General features: G+C 44.7%; 1 protein-coding gene across 2 annotated transcripts in view; it reads left to right on the forward strand.

Annotated features, from left to right (window-relative positions):
* Etv5 (ETS variant transcription factor 5) overlaps positions 1-21,103 on the forward strand; it is a 70,122-nt gene extending 49,019 nt beyond the window's left edge. For both annotated transcript variants that reach the window (XM_004654304.2, XM_045150153.1), the window contains exons 9-13: positions 633-689; positions 6,716-6,784; positions 7,182-7,351; positions 11,623-11,724; positions 18,584-21,103. In XM_004654304.2, coding sequence (XP_004654361.1) covers positions 633-689; positions 6,716-6,784; positions 7,182-7,351; positions 11,623-11,724; positions 18,584-18,805 — 620 coding nt within the window. In that variant the 3' untranslated portion in view covers positions 18,806-21,103. The remainder of the gene's footprint in view (positions 1-632; positions 690-6,715; positions 6,785-7,181; positions 7,352-11,622; positions 11,725-18,583) is intronic.
* The last annotated feature ends 1,475 nt before the right edge of the window (positions 21,104-22,578 follow it).

Consider the following 22,578-nt stretch of genomic DNA (forward strand, 5'->3'; position numbering starts at 1 on the left):
GTGCTTGCCAAACTAATCCCACCCCTGCCAGTTATCTTCACTTTAAAACTTAGTTTTCTAATCATTTTGTCCTAAAAATACCCGTCTTGTGTCCCTTTATAGTGAACTGGGTATGATCACCAGCGGTGGAAGGTAGCAGATTTGAAAAGCTCTATACCAAGTCTTCTTCCTCTCTCCATTCCCTAGAAGCTCAGGACAAGCTTGGCCTTTTAGAAATCTGTTTTTTGGTTTTTCGAGGTAGGCTAGCTCAGGCTGACCCAGAATTCATTGTGTAGTCTCCGGATGGCCTCAAACTCAGGGCAGTCCTCCTTACCAGTGCTTCCCCAGTTCTGGGATTAAAGGTATATGCAACCACGCCTGGCTTGTTAACTGATTTCTAAAATGAATGAATTATGAGGACAATGCATCTTTTTTTTTAATCCTGTGACTCTGGATATAGAACATGATACTTTTCAGGTGCTAGGTTATAGAGTTTCCCATGTTGGTTATTGGGGTGGTGCCTTTTCCCCAGACCCAGAAGACTTGGGCCCTGGAGCATGAGAAGGTTGGGGGCCTTACTGTTAGTCTTATGCTCCGGGGCACTTGTGCAAGAACTGTTGACGGGAATGTGTGTATCTGTGTTTCCCTTTCAGAAGTGCCTAACTGTCAGTCATCCTACATGAGAGGTTATTTCTCCAGCAGTCATGATGGTAAGGAACTTAACTTTCTTAACCTTCCTTGGCTCATGAGTATGAGAGCAAATTGGTGGTAATCTTCAGTTACTTTACACCCAGACTTTGGGATGGGTTCCTATGCACTGTGGGCTGCCATCATTTTCAATAGCAGTTACCCTACCTTTTCAGAGTTTGTAGGACAATATGAATCAAAAGGAAACTAACTGACTTTATTTCTACATTCCACATATGTCAGCTTGATCTAGAACTTAGGGATCATGTCAGTAAGGATAGTTTTATACTTTTAATTTTATTTATTTATTTGAGAGAGGGAAAGAGACAGAGAGAGAGAATGGGCACGCCAGGGCCTTCATCCACTGCAGATGCATGCGCCACCTTGTGCATCTGGCTTATGTGGGTCCTGGGGAGTCGAACTGAGGTCCTTTGGCTTTGCAGGCAAATGCCTTAACTGCTAAGCCATCTCTGCAGTCCAGTTTTATACTTTTACAATGTGCTTCTGGGTTTTTCATGTCTTGGGGTGGCTTCATTAACATGATGAATACTGGTCAGGTTTGCTACAGGAGGGAAATCTGAGGTATTCTTCACTACCCAAGAGAACTGGCAGCTCATGGGGGAAAAGGGAGTGGGGAGGTGGGGAAGTTGATAAGACAGTGTAGAGAGATATACTGTACAAAATGCTCTGTGGGACACAAAAGAAGTTTCATAATTAGAGAAAATCAAAATACTGTAGGGGCAGAGGAGTGGCTCAGTGGTTAAAAGGATGGTCTTGTAAATCCTGGCGGGCCAGGTTTGACTCCCCATTACCCATGTACAGCCAGATGCACAAAGTAGTGCATGCATCTGAAGTTCATTTGCAGTGGCAAGAGGCCTGGGCATGCCACGTATCCTTCCCACAAATAAACAATATAAAAACATAAAAATACCTTAAAGGAGAAATAGGACAACATATATAAAGAGAAGTGATACTTATTGAATGTGTATAAAGATAATTGTTTTAGCCAGGTGTGGTGGCACATGACTTTAATCTCAGCGCTCGGGAAGCAGAGGTAGGAGGACCTCTGTGAGTTAGAGGCCACCCTGAGTCTATGTAGTGAATTCCAGGTCAGCCTGGGCTAGAGTGAAACCCTACCTCAAAAAACCAAAAAAAAGGTAATTGTTTTATGTCAAGGCTGTGCTATCTATTCATGTTCTAATTCCAATCCCTGTGTGATCAGCTGACTGATCAGTCTTTGAGATACTCTCACTCTGATCACTCTAACTAGGAGCAAGAGCACTGGGCAGAATTGGACCTGCACCTTGTCTTCATTAGCACTAAACCTCAGTGGAATAAGAGCAGTTAGAACAAATAAGATGCATAGGTAGATGTTCTGTAGCATATAGCCTCAAATAAGTGGTCAGAATGGAGTCAGAATCCTGTGTGTGTTTCCTGGAAGAACCTTGCTTTGGAGCTACTTTTGTTTAAAATTAAAACTTTGGTAGTTAATTTTTACTGCAAGCAGTAAATACTGGTTACATAAGTTTTAGGAAATATAGACAGAATTATAAAAATACTAAATCTTACTATAGATCATACATAGGATTAATTTTTTGCATGTAGATGTATGGTGTTTATGTGTGTGCCAGGGCACATACAGGCCAAAGGTCACTGTCAGGTGTCTCTTTAGTCAACCTCTTTCCTTTGTTTTGTTTTTTGAGATAGGATCTCTGTCACTGAACCCCAAACTTAAAATTTGGCTAGACAAACTAGTCAGTAAACAAGCTTTAAGGCTCCAAACTCAGGTCCTCATGCTTGCAGAGCAAGCATTTTACCCATTGAGCTGTCTCTCCAGCCCAATTAACACCAATCATTAATTCATAGAATGTTTAATATATCCTGTAAGATCGATGTTCCTATTGGCCACATGGTATAGTAGCATAAACAGAGATTCAAGATTTCAGATTTGTTTCAAGTCCTGAAGCCTAGTAAAGTAGACCCGGAGTTCTGAGACAGACCCATGGGGTTCCAAAGCTCACAATCCTCACTCCCGTCTGCACAGTACACTGATATATTCACTGGAGGTCCCAGCATTTCTCCGATTCTTAGTGGTTGCATGTTACTATAACTGCATGGGTATGCCTTTAGCCGACCATCCCTTACTGAATATTTATGTATTTCTTACAAAATGAGTGGGAGTGTAGTCATTCAGCTAAATCTTTTCTGATTTCCTTGATTAATTCTTAGAGCTAGATCCCTGAAACTTGTGTGGCTTAAAAGGATGTGACATTTTTGAGGCATCTGCTGTCAGGTTTTGTAAGGGACTGGTGGTTTGTTGTTAGATTTGTTTTCAGTACATCATCACGGAGTTTTTTAAATTTCTGATTTGTTTTATGAAGTCGGTAGTGTTGGGAACCAAGAACAGGAGAGGGTCCTCAGTGTGGGAGGAGGATAATTGAGCTGTCAGAGCTTCAAGGAGCATTTGTTTAATGAATGGCTCCTGCATGAATGGATGACAGTAGCAAATTAGTCAGCTCAGTTGATGGAAAGGAGCTCTGTTAAGGACTGAGATGAAGTTTGTGAAACAAGAAAAGCCTGGAGAGCCAGACTCACAAGACTTAGTTTCTCTTCTGAGCAAGTTGGTAGACTCAAGACTTCACAGCAAACATTGAAATAGGAAATTTTTAGCCAGGCGTGGTAGTGCACTTGGAAGGGAGAGGTAGGAGATCGCCATGAGTTCAAGGCAACCCTGAGACTACATACTGAATTTCAGGTCAGCCTGAACTGAAGCGAGGCCTCTACCTCTTAAAATAAAAGGCGGGGGGGAGGAAATAGCTAGTTTTTTATTTTCTGTCTTGTTTTCTGTCAAATTCATCTAAATATCTTAGAGCAGTACGGTTCACCAAACCTGTGGGATCAACCACACTTGCAACTCAGAAATACAGGTTTTTTAGGACTTTTGTTGTTGTTTTTTCCTGAATCAGAAGTTCTAGGCTGGGCTCAGCAGTCTGTTTTCACAACCACTATGTGAAACCCTGAAGTACTTTCAAGTTTGAGAACTATACACAGTACAGATTTTCAAGTTTATCTGGACCTAGAGCCTAAAAATGAGAAGGGAGTGAGGAAGAGGAGGAAAACATTTTGCCAAATTTCAACATTTTAAGAAAGCGCATGCTGTTAAAGGAATTTTATTTATTTATTTGTCAGTACTAGGGATGGAGCCCAGGACTTCACACACACACTAGTGAGCCACACCCTCAGTCTTATAGGAAATATTTTTAGTAAGGCATTGGGTTGCTCACTGTATACAATCTTGGGAGTCCTCCACCCTTCCCATTCCTTTGCCTGACTCCATACACATTGAAAAGTTAGTTTCAAAGAGACTAGCGTTTCTCATTGTCCTGAATCATTATGGCTTGGCATATACCAAAACACATAGGGAAGGCCACAAAAATATTACCTCTTGGCAGCCAAGGTCAAAATCATAATCCATGAAAGATTATGTGAAATATATCAGCTTATCATAAAACTCACTTTGTGAGGCATGGTGGGGCATGCCTTAGGAGGTGAATGACAGAAGATCAGTAGTGTAGTTCAAGGTCATCCTTAGCTACATAACAAATTCAAGGTCAACTTGTGCTATATGAGTTCTTGTCACCAAAAAAAAAAGGTCAAGCAGTATTACTTGCTTAAATTATTTTTTAGTGGTAATTAGAGACTGTCAAACTTTTATGGAGCTCTTACTGTATGTGAGATGCTGTGTAGATACTGAGACTCTAAGGATGCAGTTCTTATCCTCAAGGACTTTAGACTCTGGCAGAGACAATAAAAACGCCCCAACACTATGAGTGATTTTCTTAATAGTACTTGTCACCTAATGCAATTACTGTTCTATTTATCTTTATTATTGTTTATTATTAATTACTCTTTTTATAAAACACTTATATTCTTAGGTCCTCCTTCCTTGCCCCAGTTCTGCTGAGGGTTTACTGGTGTTCTCATTGTAGGGACCGAGAGGCCACAGTCCAGGGTAGGGGAAACACGGTGCCTCAGGCTATTCCCGCCCACCCTGAGGCTCTTACAGTCTTCCTGCCTCTCTTTTGTTATGTTCCCTGGGCCTTGGCCAGCAAGATTATTAGGGATCTGATTTAGTGCAGCTTTCTCTGTATGGGAGAGGTTTGAGCGACCACATTGTCTATCACGGTTTCTTCTGGGACTAGCCATGAGGACAGTATTCTTCATGTCACCGCTTCCCCCTAATGACTTCTGGGCCCGGGCAGATGAGGTGGAGGTGATGCATCTCGTGGTAGACAGTCAGCTGTCTCTTTTTGATGTATTGATGTAGCCTTGTTCTCCCCAGTATTCTCCTCCATCCCACACGTGTGCCTCTGGGGAATTATTTTTTAAGCTATCATTTATTAATACACTTATGTAACCACAAGCTATTCTTGACATTTTGTTGTAAAGATCAATCAGTGGAACAAACTTGTCTGATAACTGATTAAATTCTCATAATCCTGTAAGAGGGGAATTATTCTCTTCCCCAGTTTGTGTAGTGAGAAAATGAGCATGGAGGTAAGAATTCATTCAGAATCATACAACTGGTGTGAGTCTACCTACCTGGCTCTACGCCCACTTAACTCTTACACTGCACACTGTGGCTCATTTGTGTCCTTTTCTCCCTTATTGTTTTGTTTTGCCCCCAGTTAGATATAAGCTCTGTAAGAACAAGGGCCAGCCCTCCATTCTGACAACCCCCACCCCATCGTAGCACAGAGCCTAAACCAAATAGTGGATTCAAGAAGAAATGCACGCCAATAAAATGCACTCCTTTTGATGTAGTTAAGTAACAGAGAAATAGTGCTTGGGGCTAAGGAAACAAAGATGATACAAACATCAAAACCATCTCAGTTCCCTCCAAGTTGGGCTTGTTTTTTCCAGGCCCAGGCCCAGCCTGCCAAAAAACTACTTATCTAGGCTGTCTAAAGAGGCAGAGAATAGTGGGATTACGTGTTGAATCCTTGATCTGTGAATTTTTCAAGTCACAGTGAACACTGAATCCCTTTCAAAATTAGAATGAGAGTCCTTTGTTTCAGAGCGTTCTCCCTGTTCTTCTCCAGCGTGTGCCTAACGCACACATACCTGTACTTCACAGCCAAGACCAAGCCTAGGCTGCCACCATTTATCAGACAGAAGCCCCTCGCACATGTTCCTGAGAAGTATGCCAGGAAAGGATGGGGCACTGCGGTGCTGATCATTCTGACGCAAACTGGGCCACCGAGAGCCCAGGATCCTTATCCACGAGCTCTGTTGACTGGCTTTGGCTGGAACCTCAGATTTTGTTAGTGACGTGATAGTTAGCACTGCACACTTGTCAACAGTTCACAGATGAAGACGGTCAGGCCATCCTTTACCTTGGCCTCTTTACTTGTCTTTATACTTCCTTTGTGTAACATGTTTGGACCAGTCAGTTTCCTTTTCATGGCCTCTCTTATGGCAGCTATACAGTGAACACATCTTATTGCTAGAAATTGTCTTCAGATTCCTTCTGCTCTGCCTCCAGCATGCTTTGAAACTCTCCACTGTAGGCCCAGGTCTTAACCCATTTGGGTAATCTCCCCCCCCCCACCCCCCGCCAGTAAGGGTCTTCCATGAGGTATATGGATAGCTCAGACAAGTTTGTAGGGAAGGTTGAAATTAATCTTAAGATCAAATAAATCCATCCATCCAGGTTAATGTAAACCAGGTATTTTTTCAGATCAACTCAGTAACTCTGACCCCTGCAGACATCATAAGCAAGATGCGAAGGGACCTACTGGTGACTCCGCTTCCTGCAGCCTGAGCTCAGACAGTGGGAACTGGTGCTGCTCAGCCTAGGGCCCACATGACTGTCAGGATGGACACCTCTAAGTCCGCTGGATGTCCCTGAAGATAAATCCAACCTGGCATAGATATAGCAATAAGGCTTGGAATCTAAAATGAAAGAGTATCATTTTAGTCCTTAAGTCCACAGTTTTTAGGACAACACAGAGAACCTGTTAATCTTTTCTCTTTTAACTCCCTTCAGGTTTTTCATATGAAAAAGACCCCCGATTATACTTTGATGACACTTGTGTTGTGCCTGAAAGACTGGAAGGTAAGATGCCCATTCAAGGCTTGGTGCTAAGTTAGGATTGGAGATACCCAGACTCTTCAGTCAGTCCCACCAAGTTTGATGAATAAATCAACAATTGTTGCTCTTTTTTCAAAATTTATGTATTTATTTATTTGAGAGTGACAGAGAAAGGGGCAGATAGAGATAGGTATATAGAATGGGCGCACCAGGGCCTCCAGCCACCACAAACGAAATCCAGATGCATGCGCCCCCTTGTGCATCTGGCTAATGTGGGTCCTGAGGAATTGCCGGGGTCCTTAGGCTTCACAGGCAAGTGCTTAACCGTTAAACCATCTCTCCAGCCCAGTTATTGCTCTTTTTATTCAAACTGAGAAACTCCAACTAAAATGACTGCATATGTATCCCTAAACCCTTGCAGGTAAAGTCAAGCAGGAGCCTACCATGTATCGGGAGGGACCCCCTTACCAGAGGCGAGGTTCTCTGCAGCTGTGGCAGTTCCTTGTCACCCTTCTGGACGACCCAGCCAATGCCCATTTCATTGCCTGGACAGGCCGAGGCATGGAGTTTAAGCTGATAGAACCAGAGGAGGTAAGCCCCAGGTGCCAGGTTCCGGCAGTTGTGATTGGCTGTTGATGATGCTTGTTGTTGAGATTTGCTCTGCCTTCTGGTGCTCGTTTTGGCTGGTGGGCTCAGTAGTGGTCTTCGGTTAGTAGGACAGCGTTGTACATGGTAATGTGGGCAGGCAGACTTTTCCAGTGTGGAATTCATCGAAAGTATTGCTAACACTCCTGCACCAATGGAGGGGTGAGGCCACCAAGATTTACGTTGAGCTGGGATGTGTAGTCTTGCTCCTCTTGGAAAGCTTCTTTTCAAAAGTGTTCCAATGATGCTGGCTTGTTCTGATCTCAGCCCTAGAATGTCAGCCTGTGTCAGTGGCTATGAGAACAAATGGGCAGCATTTCTGGTAATGTGCCCTACTGACTATTTCAAGTGGCTTTACCCTAGAGAAATAAAATTATCAAAGATGGGACAATCTCAGGAACTTGGATTTTTTTAAAAATTATATAACGTAGCATAGTAACCGTAGTTAAATTACAAAAACCTTCATTGTTTTGATAGAAAAAGAAACACTGTTACTGTCTTTTTTGCCCAAAACTGTTAACAGAGACCTAGGACAGAAGCAACTCCATTTCATTAGAAGAGGAAGACAACGCCATAAGAACCCCTTCCTGAATATCATGACAGAGCAAATTAAACTGGGCTCTCAATGTCACATATATCAGGGGTAGTCATGTTAATTTTTATTTGGAAACTGTCCCTCACCCCACTGACATTTCCATAGAGTGCACTTTGGCACGTGTGCTAAACCAACAGAGTAGAAGGTGTCTCTGGGATGGGAATAATCAGAGTGGAAATGGCACTCTTGGGATGCATTCAAGCAGGGATGACAGCTTTAGACATTTAGAGACCTCTAGAGTTAGCAGCAGGAGGTAACAGCCTAGCACTTTGTTTGGGAGAAGGAAATAGTTTGAAAGTTGAAGTGGGAAAGGAGGAGGAAAAAATGTATTGGGACCCTGTGAGGAATCCTGAATTGGTAGGAGAACAAGGCAAACGTCACTCAAAGCGTTATGCAGGAGGTGTATGTGGTAGACTCTTGTCTCTCGTTCACAGAGTGGTGTATGTCAACATCTGTTACTGCGGGCAGCCTCCGATTGGCCCATTCTGCCCTCAGAGCCAGCGTTTGAATGCTGTGTTTTCCTAAGCGCATCTTTCAGGCTCAGCGCTGTAGCAAGGGAGCCTTGGCTTTGGCTTCCGGTCCTGTTGCAAAGCCGTCCACCCTCATAGTCCTTCTTCCTCTAGCTGCTTTCCTGATGACACGGTCTGGTTTATGTGAGGCTTGAGGATAGTATATCGCCTTGACTCATGGGCTTTTTGAAAGTAAGTCTGTAGTGTGGGCAGCCTTTATTGATTTATCTCGGTCCACAAACAGGAGCTTTTATGACTTTATTGCCACTGCCTCGGGCCTGAGCACAGGCTGTCCAGCTGCAGGTAAACCTGGTTATGAGCCTTTGTAAGGCTGTTATTGGATCTTCTGCTCTCCTACCAGTGGTAAAGAGAATGATGAACAGATGGCAGAGGGCCTCTGCGTTCTTACTTAATAAAGGAACTAATATTAGCCCAGAATGCTCAGCCAAGCAGCGAGTCACGTGTGTGAGGCCTGTGGCAGCCTTGAGCCTCTCTCTTGATTGGCAGCTTTGCTTCCTTAGGATTTGCTCTCTCTCTGGCCTACCTTGAAGTCCCGGAGAGTTCCAGGTGCTCCACTCTCTCGGCCCAGGACCCAGTAAGGAAGCCTTGGGACACATAATGTTTGTTGAGTGTCCCCCTCTGCTCTCTTTGTGACTGGAAAGGCCCTGTTCTTGCTAATGTCAGGAAGATACCAACTCCTGGAAAAAGCTCTTAAGAAGTTGTCATGAGGGAGCTTGAAGGGTGAAACGGAGGAGGAAGCTGCTGGGGACGTAATTGTAGGCAGCTGTGTGGCTGAGTAGTGCACTCTGGGTAATTATCCATAATATCCATTACACTGTGCATGGAAATTGTGGTTTTAGAGCTGCGTTTTGGCAGGCCCCCTAATCAAATGTCTTTTGATAGTCATCCAGCTTAGCACCCTCTCAATTATGACTGACTCGGCTTTAATCTGAAGCCATTTTAACTGTGAATCTGCATTAATGAATATTTTAGGGGGTAGGGTTGTTTGTTGAACATGTGGCAGATGAGGGAGATGGTAAAGGGTGCATGGCCTAGCTGCTCCTGGGACCGACGCTGTTCTCTTTAAAGGGGAGGAGATAGGTGGATTGTTAACTCCTTCAGTTTCAGCCCCAAACATGCATACTTCCCAAGTAACTAACAGCAGGGCAGAAAGAAAGGAATTGCTGGCATTAAGCTCTGGCCCTTTTTCACACAGACAAGGGGCTTCCCTAATCTCCAGCTGCTATGGGGCTGTGCTGCATCATGTATTACTATAGAAGGCGCAGTGAATCATAGGGCTCTGGCCTGGAGGATGAGTCAGTAACTATGGCTACCAGAGCTGCTTTGAAATCTGCACATATACAAAACCTCTCTCCAGTAACCCACTGCATATGCAAGTGACTGCAGAGAGAGGTCACAGCTAAAGTTGCAGGATATTCAAAATTGTTCAACGCTACTGAGTGGGGCAAAGTAAGGCTCAACATCTTTCAGACTTCCCAATGCCACTTGTGGTAGACGGTAGTTAATGATTGGTTTCGGAGTGTCATCTCTGTTGAAGAGTACAGAGGACGTTAAATGATGTAGCGGATGTCCCTTCTCACCACTGATTCTACTGGTTTAAAATATTTCTCCTGTAACCAGGATTGAATTTTTGATAATTTTGCTGTTTTAGCTGTCTTGAAGATGGCGTTGACAGGGTACAATGTGGAGAAAAGGGGAGACCCAGGAGTTTGTGTGTGCTAGAGGGCCTGAACAAACAGATACAGATTGGATGACATTTACTCAGTGTCACTTTAGAGTCCTCAGTATAGGACGTTGTGCTTTATTCATCCAGATGTGTCATGGAAAAGGCTGTTTACTCTCTACTTTTCCTGCTCCATGTTTAGCCTTTGCTTTAACAAGAAAAATCAAAGGGATGAGTTGGGATTGAAGATATACACCTGAAATCCTAGCACTTGGTGGGTATAGGCAGGGTAACTGAGAGTTTGAGGCTAGCCTGTGCTACGTGCGAGCTCCTATCTCACAAAAATGAAAATAAAATAGAGGGGTGAGAATGGCTACTTGATTGCAGAGCCTGCCGTCCCGGGTTCAGTTCTCAAACTGGATGCACAAGCATGTGGTGTTCGTTTGCAGTGGCAAGAGACAGACACAAACACAAGCAGATGAATACATTTTAAAGGGAGGGGGAGGTAGTAGGGTTAAGTGTGTGTGTGTGTGTGTGTGTGTGTGTGTGTGTGTGTTTTAAGTTCTTAAAACTGCTCTGAAATGCTTCAAACATACATTTTAAGACCTCAGAAAAAAGTGCACATTTCTGCAGTTGTCTTCTACCTTGATAGTCATGCCGTGTTAGGATTTTGAAAGTTTGGATACTTGAAAACTGAAATTGTTTGGCTACCCTGACAGTTGAGTCAACTCTTCTGGGAAGAGTCCTGCTCTAAGGCTTCTTTGCCCAACGCTCCAGTTACATCTCCCCATCACTGAGCCTCAGGTGGACTGGGGTGGATATAATGCACTTCAGAACTGTTTGGGAAGAAGCCCTTTTAATTTTTCATGAAGTGGATAATGGTGCTAGATGCTTTGGTGTCCATTCAGCAAGTCTGCTGGGAGCAAAGGATTGGCTGGCAGTAGGCCGAAATGAGCTGCTTCCCCCTTTTGCCATGAGCTGCAATAAGTAAACATCTCCCAGCCCCTCTCCAGTCTTATTAGAATTGAACTTTTGCTCTGCTGGCCCATTAGCTACTCACTAGTGTGTTTCTAATGTTTCAGGAATGACCATTCTAATTATTCCTTATTGACTGCTACAGAAACCATAGCACTTAATGGTAACATGTTAATGGTCCATGAGTATTGGTCAATAATTCATACATGGAGGAACAGTGGGGAGCCTGCATCCTCTGGGATGTCAGCCAAGCCTTCTGCAGTCTTACAGTGTTTGTATTCTTCCCTCACCTGCTAGGCTGTGACTGAAGCATCCCTTTTACCCAGTTCCTGGTCTTGGAATGAAATTGTTTCCTTTCCAAGTTAGAGAAAGAGTACTGGCTACAACAGTCCTGTTGTAAGCCTGACACTTCTGGAGAATGTTTCCATCATTCTTTGCTCTCTTGTCTCCTCAGGTTGCTCGGCGTTGGGGCATCCAGAAGAATCGACCAGCCATGAACTATGACAAGCTGAGCCGCTCTCTGCGCTACTACTATGAAAAGGGCATCATGCAGAAGGTGAGCACTGTAAGAGATGCTTTAGATCACCGACCTGTCAAGGAAGAGGTCCAGAGCTCTGAGGGCACATGTAATGGCTAGGAGAAAATGCTAGCCTGATAAATGGGCCTGTGATGGAAAAGAATATGAAAAACACAGGGAGAAGGCTTGGTGTAGAGACTTGTAATCCCGACACTTGGCAGGCAGAGGCAGGAGGATTAGGACTTCAAGACAAGTTTCAGATACATGTGAGATTCCAGGCTAGCGGGGAATGGGGCTGCACACCTTTAATCCCAGCGCTCCAGAGGCTGAGGTAGGATCATTGTGAGTAAGAGGCCAGTTGGGGACTACATAGTAAGTGAATTCCATGTCAGCCTGGGCTTAGAGAAAAACCCTACCAAGAAGAAAAAATAATTAAAATTCCAGACTATCTCAAACTTATGAAACCCTATCTTAAATACATAATAAAAAAATAATTACAAAGAAGAGGATAATGAAGCTGAGGAGATGGCTGAACAATTAAGGCGCTTGCCTGTGATGCCAGGTTGAACTTCCCCAGAACCCATATAAGCCAGACACATAAGGTGGCACACATGTCTGGAGTTCGATTGCAGTGGCTAAAGGCCCTGGCACATCAGTGTTCTCTCTCTCTCTTTCTTTCTGTCTCTCTCAAAAACTAAAATGATTTAAAGGATATTAAGAGCACGTACAATATACTTGGGTACATGTAGACCATGAGTTATATGTGGAAGACACAATTAAAACATTGGCCTCCTGGGGCTGCAGAGATGGCTTAGCGGTTAAGCCTAAGGGGTAAGGACCCTGGTGCCAGGCTTGATTCCCCAGTACCCACATAAAGCAGATGCACAAGGTGGCACATGTATCTGGAGTTCATTTGCAATGGCTGGAGGCCCTGATGCATCCATTCTTTCTCTCTTTTCCTCTTTCTCTGTTGCTCTCAAATAAACAAACTTTTTTTTTAATTGGCCTCCTCTACTTTGCTTCAATTGCCTCTAGAAATAAAAAGTCTAAACACTTGAAAGCCAGGTGTGGTGGTGCACATCTTTAATCCCAGCACTTGGGAGGCAGAGGTAGGAGGATCGCAGTGAGTTCAAGGCCACCCTGGGACTTCCTAGTAAGTTCCAGGTCAGCCTGGGCTAAAGTGAGACCCCTACCTTGAAAAAGAAAAAAGAAAAAAGGTCTACACACTTAAGCCAGTAACTGTACCTATAAAAGAACACATGCAGAATTGTCTTAAATGTCTACACAGAACTTGGTGCAAATCTTAGTTTCCACACATATGTTGGTTTGATAACTTCAAAAATGTTAGAAGTGGAATACAGTAGTATCCATGAGTTCGAGGGCAGTGTGGGCAGCAAAGTGAGACTCTGATCTCAAAGAGTAAGAGGAACAAAAAGAATCTTTTGTCTCTCACACCTACACAGACTAGAACTAAAAGACCCAGAGTCTGTAATGTGGTGTCCATCACCCCCCCCCCCCCAGGTTGCCCTTTGCTGAACAGGAGACAGCATATTTTCAGGAAGCCAGTGGGGTAGGTGGTAAAGGACCACAGTCTAAAATTTCATGGATAGGACTGTAAAGTGCTTTCCATGCAAGCGTGACAAACTAAGTTTGAATCCCCAGCTGTGTGTGGAGGTGTAGTCCCAGCACTGGGGAGCTGGAGACTCACTGACTGGCTAGTCTAGCTGAATTGTAAGCTCTAGGCTCAGCAAGAGATCCTGTGTCAAAACATTAGGTGGAAGAAGTAACTGAGGAACACACACACACACACACACACACACATGCGTACACACGAGAAAAATCCATGCTCATTAGCTGTTCCTCCCAGTACTCCCCTCAGTCCAACTAATGTCATCAGATCAAATCCCAAATAGAGGAAGAGAATTGGTATTCCTTCACTATTCCCAGCTCCAGATCTAACATGAGAGAATGTAACCAAGTCATACTAGCTTGAAGCTAATGGAAAAAAGTTGTCCCTGTGACTGGCTCCTAGATGACCTAAAGAAGTAGAAGAGCAATTTAATTCTGAGAATAAAGCAGGCAGCAATCATAAGAAAAACCAGGATTGAAGTTTTGGTGGTTTCAGATCTTAACGCTCCTGTTCAGTAGCTTTATGCATGGAGGAAAGCCACATAGCCTCCCAACCCTCTTCAGTGACACCTCAGATAACAAGCCCTGCTATTATCTCATAGGGTCATGTGTTTGAAAATGTACCCGTAGTGGTGATACAGTACTACCCAAGGCAAAAGGCCATTGTTTTCTCACATGACCTGACCCATGGTGGCCCACACCTTTAATTCCAGCACTCGGGAGTCTGAAGTAGGATCTCTGTTAGTTCAAGGGCAGCCTGGATTAGAGCGAGACGCTACCTTAGAAAACCAGAAAGAATACTCGCCTGGTGTGACTGCACAGGCCTAAAGTCAGCATGTGTGAGGCTAAGCCAGAAGGATTTGAATTGCAGGGCAGCTACCTGTAGTTCTCCCCACCCCCCTTCCCCATAGGCATAGTTAATAATATACATTTGCTGCCCTTCAGTCTTGGTTTGGTGACAACACTTCATTCAGCTGATAAACACAATCCCTGATAGCTGGGGTTTGAGCTCCAGGGAATGTTGACACTGTGTTGTGGTTACACCGTGTTGTGGTTCTCCTCTTCAAGATGTGTCGGGTGGTATGTACAGTGCTACCTCTACAACCAGCCGCTATTGCAACAACAACGGACTTGTAAGAAAATAGTTTTATTTATTTGAGAGACGGGAGAAGGTCAGACAGAAAGAATAGGCATAGGTGTGCAAGGGTCTCCTGTTACTGCAAACAAATGCCGTGAGCCCTAGGGAATTGAACCCTGGGCCATCAGGCTTTGCAAGTAAGTGCCTTTAACTGCTGAGCCCTCTCTTCAGCCCAACAACAAACTTTTGTTGTTGTTGTTGTTGTTGTTGTTTGGAAGTAGGGTCTCGCTCTAGCCCAGTGTAAGCTGGAAGTCACTTGTAGTCTCAGGGTGGCCTTGAACTCAGAGCAATCCTCTTACCTCTGCCTCCCAAGGGCTGGGATTAAAGGCATGTGCCACCACACCCGGTTTAAACAACAAACTTTTTAAACCCAAAATTTGGAAGTAAAAACTATATAGAGCCATACTTTTTTTTTTTTTTTAACCTGAAGGTCAAAGACCATTTTATTGGCGTTTGAGAAAAAACCAACAGGGTATGGATAAGAGAGAAAATTCCACCTCTTGAGTTAAAGTTCAATAAAGCAGGCAGGCGTATGCAGCTGCATGGTAGAAAAGGAGGAAAGGAAAAGTTAAGTTAAAACAGGCCGCAGGCAGGCTCAGCAATAAAGGTCTACAAGCAACTGCATTGAAAGAAGGGGCTTCTGGGCTACATAAGTACATTATCTTGTTAAGCAAATAGTTGTGTCTGCATCTCTTGAACATGTCCTTAGCTGTATCTGCTTTCCTGGGAAGTGGTCTCCTGGCAGGGTGATTGCAGGCCCAGTTGGATTAACGCTTAGGGTGGAGACTGTATTAGATTTTAATTGTGTGTGTGTGTGTGTGTGTGTGTACACACGTGTGAAGGACACGGGCATCCTCTTCTGTTACTGTTCTACCCTATTTCCCTAAGACAGTCTCACTGAACCCAACTTGCTGACCAGCAACCATCCTGTCACCCCCTCTTCCCCATGGTGGGGTTCCAAGCATGTATAGCCTTTTATACGGGGGCTGTAAATGAATTCAGATCTTCATGCTTAGACAGCAAGTGTTGTACCTGCTGAGCTGACTCCAAGCCCTATTTTCCTTTTTTGAGAGAGAGAGAGAGAGAAAGTGTGTGTGTGTGTGTGTGTGTGTGTGTGTGTGTGTGTGTGTGCGCGCGCGCGCGCGCGCGCGCTGTGGTGTGCAAGTAGAGATCCAAGGACAGCTTTCAGGTGAGTCTCTATCTGTCTACCTCATTTGAGGCAGGGTATCTCACTCTAGATTCTTGCTTTGCCATTCTTTGATACATTCATCATGAATTTCCAGAAAATTCTCCCATCTCCACTTCCTGACTCACCATCAGCATGCTGGAAGTATAGAACCCCACCTGTGCTCCTAGCTTTTTATTTAGGGTTTAGGAGATGGACCTCAAGTACTCCAGCTTGGGTGGTGAGTGCTTTTCCCCTGAGCTAGCCCCTTAGCCCCAGTCTTTCGTTCTGCCTCACCCTTTCATACCTTTTTTTTTTTTTTTTAATTATTATTAGTCTTTTATTTGTGTGGGTAGATGTTGTAGGGAGGGTAGACGATGCCAGGGCCTCTTGCCGCTGTAAGCAAATATCAGATGCTTGCACCACTTTGTGTCCCGCTTACATGGGTGATTTGGGAATTGAACCCAAGCCACAGCCTTTGTAAACAAGCACCTTTTAACCACTGAGTAATCTCCCCAGCACCATAGTATTTTTTTTTTTCCAAGGTAAGGTCTCACTATAACCCAGGCTGACCTGGAAGTCACTATGTAGTCTCACAGTGGCCTCGAGCTCACGACGATCTTCCTGCCTCTGCGTCCCGAGTGCTGGGATTAAAGGCGTGCGCCACCAGGCCCAGCTCACCGTGGTATTTTAAATCTGAAGCAGAGGTTATTGTGCTGTTTCCCTTTATTACAACTGAAGTTCTCCAATTTTTATTTATTTATTTGAGAGCAACAGACACAGAGAGAAAGAACAGATAGAGGGGAGAGAGAGAGAATGGGCGCGCCAGGGCTTCCAAGCCACTGCAAACGAACTCCAGACGCGTGCGCCCCCTTGTGCATCTGGCTAACGTGGGACCTGGGGAACCGAGCCTCGAACCGGGGTCCATAGGCTTCACAGGCGAGCACTTAACCGCTAAACCATCTCTCCAGCCCACAACTGAAGTTCTCAAAGAAAGGGGAGGTGAGATCCAAAGCTGGTTATGGGGAGAGTCTCTCCTCTATGGCCTCCAGGCTTGCTTATGCCTATTTTCACTACTTAACATTCCTGCCTCAAGAGTTGAGACCCTAAAATCTTTTACGAGATGGCCATGAGTCAGTCTGGCTACTTTGGCAGAAATGGAATGTAGCGGGCTTCGGGGCTCCACTCCTGTTGACTTTTCAGGCCGTAGAGGATATTAGGGGACCCCAGATAGATGGAGTTACATTATTGCAGAACCGATTGAGGGTGGATTGAACATAAGCAGGCAGAGAGACCATGAAGACATCAGTTACTTATATATGGGGTCACTACTAAGATCATAGGAAATACAACACATTTCCACCATAATTCAGAGATCCAATTTCAAAGCTCTTTTCAAAAAAGAATGGCAGTGTCTGACATGGCTTGAATCTGATTTTTGTCAAGCAGGTGAGATTTTTTTTTTTTTTTTGCACGTGTATGTGTGTTGTGCATAAATGTGTGGGAGCACAAGTGTGCATAGATGCATGTACCTGTGAGGGTCCAGAGGTTAAATGTTGGTTGTCCTCCTCAATTACTGTTTCATATTCTAAGACAAGCTCGCTCGCTCACTTGCTCTCTCATTGATCTTGGAGCTCATTGATTGAGCTGTACAAACTAGCCCGTGAACCTCGGGGGTCCACCTATTGCCCCCCCCCCCCAGTGCTATGCCCAGCTTGTACCTGGGTGCTGGAGGGCTGAACTCAGGTCCTCAGACTTAACATAGCAAGGACTTTACTGATTGAGCCATCTTCAACCCACAAAGCTATATTTATTCAATTAAAAAGAGTTTTAGAAACTGAGCAAACTGTCAAAAGGGCAGGATTAATCTGAATAATTTGAATTTTTTGTTTAAAATGCTTATTTTATCAGGAACTATAGTTGCTTTTTCTTCTACACTACCTGACAGGAACTGACAGTAGGTCTGATTTTTCAAGAGTCTGTTCCTCTTTTACTTAAAACCCCTCAGAGGGTGGGTAGTCAATGACCTTGCTGGCTTTTCAGCATGTGACAAGGCCCTTGAATAATCAAGGCCTTCAGGTTCTACCATTACAATGCACAAAATCCATGTAAAGACAGTTGTCAGCTATTCACTGAACCATATGATGGGACTAGCAAGTATCCAAAACCAATTCTCCTTGGCTTAGGGACATACTGAAAATCTCTAGACAGGCTACCTTAATCAAATTCCTAACCCTTAAAAAAAAAACTTTTTAAAATAACATCCATCTGAAAACTCTAAGCTTTGGTGACAACTGAAAATGTTTCCTGGTATCTACACTGCATCTTTAAATCCTCAGACCTCTTGGAACCCCGCCTCAGTGTAACCAAGCTCTAAGCTGGTAGCACAATGGTGTATGAGGATTTGGTTCTGAAGGGAGTGTTAGTTATATGAATTTGAAATCCAAATGGTCTCTTTTAAACTGCTGAGCTATGGAGTCAGCTTAACAGGTACTAGCCCTCCAAGACTTCTCAGCATAAAGCAAAGTATTCAAATAATCAGCTACTAATAAGCCCTTTGGTTTTTGTTCTTTGAGAGTTGGTGACTTTAAAATGCTCATTTTTCAGCCAAATGTGGTGGCTCACACATTTTATCATAGCTTTTGGGAGGCTGAGGTAGGATCAGCCTGGGCTACGGCCTGCATTAATGTGAGACCCTGCCTCAAAAAAAAAAGAAGTCTTTTATTTAATTTATTTATTTATTTTTGTTTTTCGAGGTAGGGTCTCGCTCTAGCCCAGGCTGACCTGGAATTCACTATGTAGTCTCAGGGTGGCCTCGAATTCATGGTGATCCTCCTACCTCTGCCTCCTGAGTGCTAGGATTAAAGGTGTGCACCACCACGCCTGGCTCAAAAAAAGTCATTTTCTTCCCTTGAGCCTCATGCCCTGTTTCAGTTGGGTCTCATGAAGTGTTGTTTCTCACGCAGGTGGCTGGGGAACGGTATGTCTACAAATTTGTCTGTGACCCAGATGCCCTTTTCTCCATGGCTTTCCCGGATAATCAGCGTCCTTTCCTGAAGGCAGAATCCGAATGCCCCCTTAACGAGGAGGACACCCTGCCACTGACCCACTTCGAGGACAACCCTGCTTACCTCCTGGACATGGAGCGCTGCGGCAACCTCCCCTATGCTGAAGGCTTTGCTTACTAAGTTTCTGAGTGGCTTAGCTGCCAAACCCTAGAGCTAGCAGTTCCCATTCAGGCAAACGAGGGCAGTGGTTTTGTTTGTGTTTTTGGCTGTTCCTAAAGCTTGCCCTTTGAGTATTATCTGGAGCACCCAGGCCATCTCTGGACTGACACCCTTAAAAGACAAATCCCTTGGCTGGGGGTGGGTGGTGGGAACAGGGAGAGGTGGCAATCCACCAGGCAGCTGGTGCCTCGGCTCTGGTTCTGATGAGATTCCTGGGGAGATACGGAAAGCGAGCCTCCTTATCATGGACAATATATGCAAAGCAATACCTTGTTCAGGTTAGTGCCCGCAGGTTGGGACCGAGTGTGTGACAGTCTGCATTGATCACAAACTACTAAATACCTTTACATAGAAGGGCTTAGACTTGCACAACTTATTTGGAAGAAATAACACACCGGGTCATAGATAGTAGGTAGACTGAGATGGGGAGGCTCAAGACCATTTAGGCTTGAAATTTACAGAGCTCTCCAAGCTCTGAAATGCTCCCCTCAGTCCAGAACAAGGGAGGGGAGAACAGCTGCTGCCCACTGCATGGTTCTCAAACACTGCTACTTGTGGTAACTTTGCAGCCATGGGATCACCAAGCAGAGCAAGCCCTCTCTTCTCTTCCCAGTCTCATGGCTGAATGCAGAGGGCTTTCATTTTGGAAGGACAATTAACACTTTTGACAGTATTTTGTTTTGCTTAAGATTCTGAAGGATTGTTTTGTTTTGATGGTTGTTTTTGGAAAAACAGTTTATATAAACTGATTTTTTGTAGTTTTGGTATTTAAAGCAAAAAAATAAAATAAAATAAAAAATCTTTTGGTAACTGTGCACTGTGTCCCTTAGGCAGGGCCGTGCTGACCAAGATGCTGCAGCTTGAGGGGGCCTCCCCTGAGCCTGCTATGTCGCCTGCTTGGTGCTGTGTGCGCCAGACAGCCTAGTAAAACATTTGCACCTGAGTTGTACATTTTCGACGTGTGCAGGGCAGCCTGGACACAAGCTTAGACTCCATGTGTATAGTTCCCGCGTTCACTAACACGCCCTCTCTGGGAAGTAGATGTACATAGTACACGTCGTGTCCATTTGCAGCCTGGTCACCTGCTGGGAACCCTCGGGACTCCCACCTAGCTATGACTGATGACAATTTCTATGTCATCAGTTTGATTTCTTTTCCTTTTGCTTTACATTTTGGAGCTTAAACCCTGCGTGATCGTTGTGTGGGGTTTTGGAATTTAAGCCCTGCGTGATCATTGTGTGGGGTTTGAGGCTTGCGTATGACATGGACAGGTTCAAAACAGCACTAGCGTTCTGCTTTCCTGCTACTTAAAAAAGAAAAGTTTATTCTTATTGCTGTATTATATCAGGAAAGTTTGATACAACCAAACAAAAGTTATGTGAACGTTGAGTTCAGAGTAGAGAAGTCACCCAGAAATGGGGGTACCTTGCTGCCTGCTGCTCTGTGGGTGGAAGTCCGTGCTCCCCTTGACACCCTGCGCACATGAAGGTGTGAGCTGCTCCTCCTCTTGCGGGACCCCCTGCTGACCCTGAGTGAGAGACTGCTTCCAGTTGCTTTTCTGTTAAAGGAGCACTCCATAGTCCCTCTTAGGACAAGCAGCACGTTTGTGAAGGGGTTCACAGGCATAAGGGGTGTGCTTTATAGTTAGGGAAACATGTTGTTTTCCTCTGTCAGAAGCTGATCAACCACAGAGGTGTCAAACCCAAAGCTTGGGCCTTAATGAGCATTGTACTACAATCAAAGGACTCCTAAACCGCATTTATAGCTTTCTAATCTACACATAGTCCATACATAGATGCATTTCTCCCCCAGCTGGCTAGAGATTTATTTGTTGTAAATGCTGTATAGATTTGTTTTTTTCTTTCTTTACTTATCCTGGTTTGGGATTTTTTTTTTTTTTTATGAATTTATGCTGTTAGCAAGTCAGGAAAGAATCGTCTATATCCTGAACTGTTCCCCCTCCCCTGCTGTAACCGTGTGGCCTGTGCAGTCATGGGACATAGGACAGCGGTGTCACTGTTGCATTCCCATTGGACTCGTGAACCGCCCAGATGGTGTTTTTATTTTCTTCAGGGTTGGGGGAATTGTTTCTTTGCTTTTATTTCCCCCCACCCCAGAGTGTGGAAAAGTCTACAGTGTAGAAAGGCTTTAACCTGCCGGTTGATTTGAAACACTTCCCCCTGCGCAGGGCCGCGTGCACCCTGCCCAGCTGCGTTATATTCTGTACTGTGTACAATAAACAAGTTTGCTTTTCGTTTACCAAGTGCCTGACAACTGCCTCTTTCTTGCCCTGGGAGATCTTATTCTCAAAAGCAAAAAGCCACTTGGCTTCCTCTGGATATCCCTACCCCTGCCCCTGCCCCTGTCTCTCAGCTGTTTAGCCTTACTAGTTAGGTGGTGGAGTTGAAAGTAGTTGAGGGGAATGTTACGAGACAGATCCTCCTTCCAGATGTTGGTAATGGAGATTGCCTCATCCTCCGAGCCTCTGGCTTTTTCTTTAAAGCCTGGTTTATGTGGACCTTGGATTGTGCGACCAGATTAACTAGATGGGACTTTCAAGCCCCAGAAGTTTTCCAGCCCAGCTCCTTAGATATTTTTTTTATGAGAGCGACAGACAGAAAGACAGAGGGGGAGAGAGAGAATGGGCGCGCCAGGGCTTCCAGCCTCTGCAAACGAACTCCAGACGCGTGCGCCCCCTTGTGCATCTGGCTAACGTGGGACCTGGGGAACCGAGCCTCGAACCGGGGTCCTTAGGCTTCACAGGCAAGCGCTTAACCGCTAAGCCATCTCTCCAGCCCTCCTTAGATATTTTGAAAACACCATTTCCTAATTTTTTTTGCCAACATTTTTGAACTTTAGCTTTGTTTTATATCTGGCCATGGCAGTGGCAGACATCTCTGTTTCCTCTGTGCCTGTCTCTTTCCTCTTGACTAGATACCGCTTGGGAGCTATGTGGAAGGAAATAGCTTGCGGCTGTGTGCCGTTTAGTCTTCTTGTTTCACCCTTTCTGAGCACTTTTAATTTGGGCTTTTCAAGACTCCTATTACAGTAGAGAGAGAAAGCAGAGCCTTATGAAAGCCTAGAACAGAAGGCTTTCTGTAAGTTTATCTACTGTCTTTCTTTCACAGCTTCACAAGCCCTTAGGTGTAGAAACATCCCAGACTGAATTGGTGTGCAGCCGCTTCAATCAGAACTTGTGGGAGATGAATGTCTGCCACATAAACCCCATTAGCTTTGACAGATGAAGAAAAGATGCTATGGGAGAAGGGGCAGGGAGTGCGGGACAAAGAGGCTCTCCTCTCAGCTTCCCCATGATAAGGTTTTGACAGTCAGCTCCCCATTATTCACGGGCTCATTATCCAGCCTGGACCGAGTCCCAGATCATTAACCTTATGCCAAAGGTCACCAAACACTGTTGCCCTGCTAGTGTTGGGCGCTAGGGTAAGGAAGCCAGAAAATGTGAAGTTTATTCATTGTCAGGGTCCCCTTTCACAAGGCCTGCCAGGGACACAATGCTTACTCAGTTGTTAGATGACAAAGAGGTAGTGTGATGGTAAAAGAATGTGGTTTTGAGAGTCTTGAGTCTGTACAGAATTACAATTGTAATGCAGCTAGGACACATGGAAGCTAGGGTGGAGGAAAGCACTCCCGGACAGGACTCAGGTAGTCACAAACCTTGGGTAAATACACTGACCAGAAGAGAGCTGGAACTCAGTACGTACCTTCCAAAGTAC

Source organism: Jaculus jaculus, chromosome 5 (assembly GCF_020740685.1).
Source record: "Jaculus jaculus isolate mJacJac1 chromosome 5, mJacJac1.mat.Y.cur, whole genome shotgun sequence".
NCBI lineage: Eukaryota > Metazoa > Chordata > Mammalia > Rodentia > Dipodidae > Jaculus > Jaculus jaculus.